Source organism: Schistosoma mansoni, chromosome W (genome assembly GCF_000237925.1).
Source record: "Schistosoma mansoni strain Puerto Rico chromosome W, complete genome".
NCBI classification, from domain to species: Eukaryota; Metazoa; Platyhelminthes; class Trematoda; order Strigeidida; family Schistosomatidae; genus Schistosoma; species Schistosoma mansoni.
In genome coordinates, this window is record NC_031502.1 from 42,202,448 (window position 1) to 42,212,538 (window position 10,091).

The 10,091-nt window shown below is 36.1% G+C and overlaps 1 protein-coding gene across 1 annotated transcript; it reads left to right on the forward strand.

Moving 5' to 3' along the window:
* Positions 1-491: 491 nt before the first annotated feature.
* On the forward strand, positions 492-4,724 carry Smp_060290 (family C86 unassigned peptidase (C86 family)). Its single transcript, XM_018789760.1, has 2 exons — positions 492-529; positions 3,392-4,724. The coding sequence occupies exon 2, from the start codon at positions 3,469-3,471 to the stop codon at positions 4,048-4,050; it is 582 nt and encodes a 193-aa protein (XP_018655171.1). The 5' UTR covers positions 492-529; positions 3,392-3,468; the 3' UTR covers positions 4,051-4,724.
* The last annotated feature ends 5,367 nt before the right edge of the window (positions 4,725-10,091 follow it).

A 10,091-nucleotide genomic window follows, 5' to 3' on the forward strand; every position in this document is an offset into this window, starting at 1 on the left:
TTGTTTACCTTCACCTTAATGAGCATCGATGGACTGGTTGACATTCAGTGACCTCACTGCCAGATGATTTGGCTAGCGCCCATGGACGTTTCAATTACTCTACACCTTGAAATGAAATAAGACGAGAAATAAAACCAATTAGTTCTAAGATATTAATCCTACTCAAATTGCTTCTGAAGGTTAAAATTGCATTCTTTGAACTAACTAAATTTAGAAAGACATAGGGCGGTTATGTTTCGTAGAGTCCACCCAAGCTCATTTGCAGCAGACCTAGAGCTGAGTACCTTGCATGTCATTATTGAGCAACTCATTTTACTGATGTTTGATACCTGAGGATCCAGCAAGATTAAAAACAAAAGTTGTTATCTGAGGAAATGACAAACACTGTAGTAATCGTTTCAATGTGATATTAAACAATCAATTAATAAATCCACCGGAGCAAAGTTTTTGGACCAAAATTCCTTGTTTGCAATACTCAAGTTTTCAAGGTCACAGCAACTGCGACGATTTGAAACGCAAAGAATTCATTGTAATTTTACATATTTGGTTTTTCTACTATAATAACTAAGTTTTCATGACTTTTCCCTAGACGTTTGTCTAGTTAACTTAAATATTAAGGCCTGTACATCTCAAAATTTTTCCCGGTTAGTAATACAGGTTTTCTTCACTGATATGCGTGAGTATACTCCTGTATATATATATATATATGTATATATATATATATATATATACATATATACATATAACGGCAGTGAAATTGTCTTGTTGTTGGTTGAGCGCACTTTTTACTCTGTATTTTTAGGGGTCTTGTGTAACCAATTATATTCATGATGGTTAATGAGGCTTATAAGTCTTGAAAGGTCTATAGATCTTGACGCCTACCAAATCACACTAATAGTTCTTACTAAGTGTTCCTTTCATTTTGCTATGAGCCATGGCAAATCACTTCGGTTTTGGTATCTCGTTACTGGTCGTCTGATGATAGTTTCAAGGGTACACAATAAGTCTAGGGTACTTTTGATTTACCGTGCTACCTAAATCTATGTAAGTGAACTGGTTGGAACATCAAAATTTCTAACAGCGCCATTTTTCACATGCTTCACTGTACTGTTTTATCAATTAAGCATTTTTAAATATTAAACTTTTCTTCGTGTATACACCACGTCACTGATATGCACCAGTGTAATAAAATAAAAAGTCTCTCAAAACTACTCATAACAGCATTTCAATCCTGCTTTAAGCCGTGAAACTTTTCGGTCAATTGACTTTATGTGACAGAACTCAATTTTACTCATGGATGTATTTAGTGTTAAGTTATGCACAACAGTCGAGTGTTTTTGACTTGGTCAAACTTGTTTTTGTGTTACCTATAATGTTTCGCCTTATATGTCATGCACTTGTTGGGATTCCCAAAAAATGCACTTTTTGACTAATATGTGTGGAGAACTCGGCCTGAATGTTTCTGTTCAACTAATCTGATCAAGAAATTTATGAGGCAAGACAATCTCTGTTTTTTGGATTATGGAAACAGCTTAAATAAAAATTTCACCAAGCTTGTTTTCCAAACCGAAGTTTAAAAAGCTTGAAAAAATTCGTTGCAAAGTCTAATTTATTACATTGCCTCGATTATTTTTACAACCTTGAGCGAAGATGTTACTCTCTCGGTCGCCTGTACTTTTGAGGAACACTCCTTATTGAAGAGCGTGAAAAGAAAACTGAATTAGCAGTGATCTCGGTGTAGGACTTTGACCTCAGAGCTCAGAAAACAGCTGCTGTAGATCGGTTACGCACTGCTTATTTGTTACCAGTTGTAGATCTTTTGGCTTCACAATTTTAAACTCTATCACCAGCAGCGAAAGTCTACGAGCAAGATATTTTATTTCTAGGGTTGATCTTTTGCAAAGCCCTCATTCTATCGACAGAGGACAGGATCGCTGGGAAGAAATGCCTTACCTCGATTTAACCCCTATACAGCTAGCAAAGCTTTACTCTCGGACCTTTAGTTTACCACTCTTAGATCAACCGATCGCTGACCAGCATGCTTGAAATGATGGATTTTGAAAAAGTCGGTGTTCCAGCTAATGTAGCTCAAGTGGTTCATCACGATATTCAAATCAGATCACTACGCCAAGGTATCAGCTACTTTCGGGGTTCGTTACTTCCAGAAAAGTATGGTTGAGGATTGCTGTTAAAGCTATAGCATTAGATTACCTTAGTAATTTTTTTATCTAGTTCTTCAGTGATTTCTAATCTTTCCACCACATAAGTGTCAGTGAAAATCCCTTCACGATACAGCTACAGAGTAATTAGCCCGAAATATTCTCCAAAGTCATCAGTTTCCCATTCATTCAGTGCTTAGTTCATTCCGGTGAATACTTAGTGCAGGTGATTCATTATTATTCCAGTCTTCATGTAAAGCTGTGGCTCAGTAGCCAGGATGTTAGACTTTAGGATGCTGATTTAAAGGTTTAAACTCTACTACACCTTTGGTTTGACTAGGCGGATAGTGTCACCAGCCCTCACGCTTGTAGTGTGAATCAAAGCCAAGCACACGAATCTGTACCTGTTAAATCCGTTATTAAGAAGCAAAGGAAATGTCCATCTTTATTTACATTATAAAAATCAGATAATTAAGCTTAATTACAAGATAATAACAATACTGAGTTAAATTAGTGTTTATGAAAAATTAGCTTATGAGTTGGTTCCAGGTCATACTCAACAACGTTGATAATGCTGTTTACTTTGTAAATTTTACGATGAATCTACATCTGTTTCATAATTATTGTTACTATCAATTCTTGGGGAATCAAAAGTTCGGTAAAGTTTAAATCGAATAGTTGTGTTTAGTGTTTATTCGGACAAAATGCACACTTTTTATGTGTATAGGGATGCAAATAGGGTGTAGTTCTTGACTCTGAAAACATGCAAATGTACAGAAATGTTTCCCAATCTAACTAGTGTTTTGTAAGTCCAAAAAAATGGCCGACTTATTAGGCTTGTCAACGATTTTATACGGACTTTATATGTTAAGTTAAATTGTAGAGAAATAAATTATTTGGCATTTCCGGTACCTTATTAACTGACATTTTTGTATATGAGAAACCATTAAGTGTCATTTATTTGTAGCCGGTTTACACACCTTTAATTTTGTAATACAGCAAAAATATAAAGTACTTTAAGGACGAAAGCAAGAGTATCAGGTTGTTCGTCGAATGGCAGATTATATCGCTCAGTGTTATCATTGTTGATAACTATTTAGTTTTTGTATTACTATTTTCTGATTGATTCAGATTATTTGTATCATATTTATTTGAAATTTCCAGATTAATCCAGTCTTGTAACTTATTCAGATTCTACATAAGTTATACTCCTTTTCTGTTTTATTTTTCAGATAATTTTTGGAATTTTTCCGTATTATACACTAGTTTACTTGAATTATACTTATTATTCTGGTAAATGACATCTTGAATGAATTCAGTGAACGATTCAAATAAAATTTACCATGAACGTCAATCTAAAATGTTTTGTGCATTGCATGCACTGAATAATGTATTTCAAGATAAAATATTTTCAAAACATTGCTTAGATAAAATAGCTGATAATCTTAATAGCAGTTCATTTATTAATCCACATAGAAATGTATTTGGACTGGGGAATTATGATGCAAATGTGCTAGTTATTGCTCTTCAACAATGTGGATATGATATTGTTTGGTGCGATAAACGCAAAACAATAGCTGCGCATAATCTAAATTTTGATAATATTTTTGGATATATACTGAACACATTTTCTAATCGTCGTATTTTTAATTTAACATTGCCATATTCAGGAAGTCATTGGATTGGTTTACGAAAATTAGAGCATGATGATAAATATTCATATTTTAATTTAGATTCTAAATTATGCAAACCGGTTGTAGTTGCATCAACGGATGATGAATTTGTTAATTATTTAGAAGGACGTCTTAGAGAGTATCCAGAGACTCAACTTTTATTTGTCGTATCCAATGAAGTGCTTCGACAACGATCTTGGACGCATAATAAACAATAATCACAGTTAAGGACGATCTAATTTTTTGTACGTTCACAGTGATATTTTTTGATCAATAAAATACACTTGCTTAAAACGTCATTTGTTTCTTATTTGTCGTATTTATAACAATTAACAGCTATGGACGTAAACCATCTGTTTGATTAATGTTAGATTTGAAACATTAACGCCAATCAACATTTGACGCTTATCCTGAACTTATGATCATCCATTCAAAAAATCAGGCTGTTTTTAGAGTGAGGCCTTGATTTGTCGAATTAATTTATACCTTTTTTTTTAATTTCTACAACAAAATTCTGTTTATTAACTTACATTTTCCAAGACTCTTTGTGGATCAAACCTACTGGTGATTGAAATAATTTAAGATGGATACCCTTTGAATCATTGAAAAAGAAAGAGAATTTCTACACGAAATCACTAACTCAAGCTGTGTAGTCGTATCTACAGCGATTCAGCAGATATAAATGTCTATTAAAAAAACAAAATGATGAGTTTAGTGTCCAAAACCTTCACGCATCACAAGCTGGTTGTGCGACGATCTAGAAGTTAAAGGCAAGCAATAATAAGCAGACGAAGGTAGGAGAACTAAGTGTTCACTTTACAAATATAAATGAATGCCATCATCAAATAGTTAGCTAAAATTATATGACCAGTCAGAAATCAACTCAATAGATACATCACTTCTGATTCGCTTGATTATGTTGATTCAATGTCAAGTGTCAACGTAACCTTAAAGTAGATGACATCACTAGATATTGCAGCTATTTTTACAAATGTACCTCAAACGGAAACAACCTGCCTACTATGTCATGATATTGAATACAATAAATTCGATATTGGTGTTCCAATACACTATTTCAAGAAACTACTCCGATGCACTCCCAACGTCCAATTTCAATTTAACAATAATTCCTATAAACTAACGGCGTAGCGATGGCGTTACCACTCGGTTCACTTCTAGCTGACTATATATATAATTCCACTACGGTTACTTGGAGGAGAATAAAAATAATTTTTTGATACTTTTACTCAATAAAAAAATATTTTTTTTTTCTCATCTAGTTTTATTCATTTTCATGTGTATCTTTTTGTTTTCCGATTAGTTTTTTGTTTTCTTTCTTATCATGTTAATCTCATCGTCTAAATTCGCCAAATGAAAATGTCAATTTTACTAACTAGTATACACGCACCCTAAAATCATTGATTTTCATAATCATATTTACTTATTTATTCTCTATATTGCTAACATTATCATTTTTCAGTAAATAAATAGGTATTAACTCAAATATTTTCTAGATCATTGAAAACAAAACGAAAAAAGAAAGAAAGATTTCTACCAGTTTAAACAAGTTACCTACTGATATATAGTAAGGTAACATGTATGATTATACTCTAAATAATAATAAATGAAATTATGAGAAAAAAAAATAGGATAATACTCCATTTTTATTCAGAAATTGATTGGTGAATCAGTCATATGAAGAGTTTATTTTAATAATAACCTTTTTTTATTATTTTTGGATAATGTACAGAGTCAGTTAAACATGCAAATGAGAAAAGATTGTTTCGATAAAGACTTTAATATGGTTTACTTTTTAGGATATAAACAAGACAAAACTACCCTTAATAAAACAAATAACTAGGTATAACAGAACAAAATGTTTTTGAACTAAAGATAAGTATATAAGCCTTGTAGGAATAGATTGATCAAAGGTAAATATTGTAGAGTTCTGTCATTAAAAATATTGAATTAAATTATGGTGTATTTTAAAAATATTCAGTTAATTGATTCTAAATTTGAGTATAGGTTACATAATGAATTAATTTCAAGTGAAAGACTATTAGAAATGCATGTGGTAGTAGACAAATATTTCGTTCCTTAACGATATGCACTTCATATTTTTAAATGCTTTGATGAGCACATTATCTTTATATCACTCAGTTAGAATCCATCAAAATACATATATTTCAAATTTTGAAGCTCATTGTTAAGAGTGTATAAACTAATTATCAACTGATAATGATCATAAACATAATTGTTCAGTTTCTCTACACAATTTCGACAACTATTCAGTCATTATACAGATCAGCACTTCTTTATTTTTGGAAGTATACAAATCAGTACTTAACTGTCTGTTATTGTAACTATAAGTTAATCCTTTTTCAAGAGAGAAAGATTGTTTTTGATCATTTAGTTAAGAAATAGTTCTTTTAGTAGTCATTGTAATCACCTTATTTGATAAAATCAGGAGTTAAAACAAAAATAACTAAGGATGACAGTCTAATACATCTGTTCCAGACAATGGTGGATGTGTCGCTTAATTTCGTGGATCGGTTGAAGTTAGACATTAACACTGTTGGATGCCTGCTCAGTGGTCTAGTGGTTAAGTGATCGCGCGAGGCTGATAGGTCCTGGGTTCGAGTCTCGCGAGGCGGGATCGTGGATGCGCACCGCTGAGGAGTCCCACAATAAGACGAAACGGCCGTCCAGTGCTTCCAGGTTTTCCATGATGGTCTAGCTTCAATCGACTCATGATTTCAACTATAAAATAATAATTTAAGCATCTGCCATATATTTCATTCATATTATCCTTAAGCAGAATAAAATGAATTTATCAAATTTTGTTAAGTTTGCTTCATTTGCTGCTTAGAATGTGTAATTTTTCTAACTCAAAATTCTAAATAAACTTGTTTATAGGTAAACACTCTTCAGATAGCTTGCTTCGTTTAGCAGCGTCTGGTCGTCTTTCCTTAAACTATGGGACCAAAATGTACAACATAGCAATAAAGAAATATAGTACAATGAAAATTTCGGTTCCTTGCGAAACTTCGTCATTCCTTTCCAGCCGTCCTGGAAAAGAGGAAAAATAAAACGTGTGAGTGCATGTCGAAAATACACTCGTACTTGCGTAAGGACACAAGATGAGCGGGGGAAAAAATGAATAAACTAATACACTTACAAACAGCGTAAAAGCGATCGGAAAAAAACTGGTTTATATATATATATATATATATATATACGCTCAAAAAAAAAATAAAATGTTTAGTTTTTTTTGGTTTTTTTTTATATAAATAAAAAATGGGCATATTAAAAAAAATTTATAATAAACAATGAAAGGGTAATTCAAGATAAAACCTGTGTCCTACGTGCAATATTCGTTAAGATGTTCTGGAAATCTTACTCGTCTTCCAGAACGCGTTGTTTTAGGTTTATCTATCGACGTTGACGAAGTATCAAGTTGTGTGTCGGTTGTCGTGTAGGGTACTACGAGTGTAGTAGCTGTGTCGTTTGCTTGTACCGAAGGGAAATCGACGTAGCTAGGGTTTCCTTCTAAGTACGCTGCTTTGAGTCGGTCGATACTGATGCTATCGTTCGTACCGTTCTTATCTACTACATAGTACTTAGGTTCGCGTTGAAGAACTTTGAAGGGTCGTCGATGTGAGTCTCGACGAATGAAGACGTGTGTACTATGTCGTAATTCGGGTTGAACGAAAACATCAGTTGATTGAGGTCGAGTGTGAGCAGGTTTAACTGAACGTATAGCGTTTGAAAGCCTACTCGTGTAAGAGTTTAGATCCATGTTCAATGAAGAAGCTGAAGGATCCACGAATTCTCCTGGAAGTCGGAGTGTCGTTCCGTAAACGAGTTGAGATGCCGTGTATCCAATGTCAGCTTTCACTGCATTGCGGATACCTAGCAAGACGAGTGGAAGAGCGTCTGTCCACTGTGAAACGTTTGAAGCTGATAATAAAGCTTTTAGTTGTCGATGAAAATGTTCTACCAACCCGTTTGCTTGTGGGTGGTAGGCGGTCGTTCGGAAGCGCGTGATTCCTAAAAGTGAGGTCAGACAACGGAAAATTCCAGATTCGAACTGGCGTCCGCGGTCTGTAGTGATGGTTGAAGGGCAGCCGAAATTTGCTACCCATCGTTCGACGAAAGCGCGGGCCACGGTTTCAGCAGTAATGTCCTTAATCGGTACTGCTTCTGGCCATCGAGTAAAACGGTCTACGCATGTTAGGAGATATGAGTATCCGTTCGAGTCGGGTAAGGGTCCTACCAAATCTAGATGGATGTGGTCGAAACGAGCGTCAGGGGTTTTGAAAGAGCCTAAGGGACATTTGTTGTGTCTTATGACCTTAGATTTCTGACAGCTTACACAGGAGCGTGCCCACTCCCTCACGTCTTTATTCATGCCAGGCCAACATAAGCGTTCGGCTATAAGTTTGACTGTTGCACGAGCACCTGGATGAGAAAGATTGTGCAACGTATTGAAGACGTTGCGTCGATAATGTTTTGGTACTATTGGACGATCCCTACCTGTAGATGTGTCACAGAGTAAGGTTTCCTTACCTGTTCCCATCTGCTTAATTCTTAGTTTAAGAGTTGTCGAGGATAACTCGTGCTGAAGATCAATGTCTTCTTTTTGAAGCTGAGCGAGTTTAAGAAGGTCGATTCCTTGGAAACTGTTCAAGGAACTTATTCGAGACAAGGCGTCTGCGACTACATTGTTAGCTCCAGAAGTGTGTTGTATGTCTGAAGTAAACTGCGAAATGTAGTCGAGTTGTCGAGACTCTCGCGGTGAGTACTTGTCTGAAGATGAACTTAAAGAGAAGGTAAGAGGTTTATGATCGGTAAAAAGCGTGAATTCTCTTCCTTCGATGGAATGTTGGAAATGCCGTACAGCACAATACATAACTAGGAGTTCCCTACCGAAGGTGCTGTACCTAGATTCCGCGTCTAGCAACCGTCTGGAGAAGAATCCTAAAGGTTGCCATGAGTTGTTAACCCATTGTTGTAAGACTCCTCCGATTGCTGAGTCGGATGCGTCTACGGCGATACTAATGGGCTCTTGAGTGTCCTGATGAGCAAGCAGGGTTGCTTTAGCGATGTGTTCCTTAACTGTGGAGAATGCTTTACGGGCTATGTCGTCTAAACTAATTGATTTCGCATTTCCACGAAGCTGATCGGTTAACGGTTTCATAAGGGATGCGCATTTGGGTATGAACCGTCTGTAGAAACTTACGAGTCCGTTAAAAGTTCGTAAGTGCTTGATCGTGGTCGGTTCTGGGTAATCCAGAATGGCCGCCACTTTGCTCCTAAGGGGTCGGATGCCTTGGGCATCAATAGTGTGTCCTAAGAAGTCTAAGCAGTTAGTTCCGATTTGGCATTTCTGAATGTTGACAATAATGCCATGCCTTTGGAGTCGATCGAAAACAATGTCCAGATGTTTGAGATGTGATTCTCTGTCCGGACTTGCTATTAGACAATCATCAACATACGCATGTACGAAGTTGAGACCTCGGAAGACGTCGTCTATAAACCTTTGGAAAGTTTGAACCGCATTTCTTAAACCAAAAGGCATTCGTAGAAATTCGTAAAGACCGAAGGGAGTGATGATGGCGGTTTTAGGAATGTCGTCAGGTGCCATCGGAATTTGGTTAAAGGCTTTAACCAAGTCGATTTTCGAAAAGACAGTTGTACCTTTCAAGGTAGCTGTCAAATCGTGAATATGAGGCAATGGGTAACGATCGGGAATGGTTTTTGCATTCAGACGCCGATAATCACCAGTTGGCTGCCAATCATTGCTGTCCTTTTTAGGGACCATGTGCAATGGGGATGCCCATGGACTATTCGATGGTCGAATTATCCCTAGGTCCATCATGTGGTCGAATTCGTTTTTAGCTAACCTAAGCTTCTCGGGAGCGAGTCTTCGGGCTTTCGAAAATACAGGTGGTCCTGTAGCCGAGATGTGATGTGTAACATTGCTGGTTACACAAGGCAATTTCGATTGGGATTGGTGTATCCCGGGGTATTTGTCGAGTACTGATTGGTATGAGGGGTCTATGGTGTGCTTAATCGTGACTGGGGATAACCTGCAACCAGAACAAGGAGTTACGCCAACAGATAGTTTAGTGTTTCCATCTATTAACCTTCTTGAGCGTGTGTCGATGAGTAGATTGTGGTGTTGTAACAGATCTATACCAATGATTGGCATAGAGACATCTGCAACAACGAAAATCCAGTGTATGGGTTTGCGTAA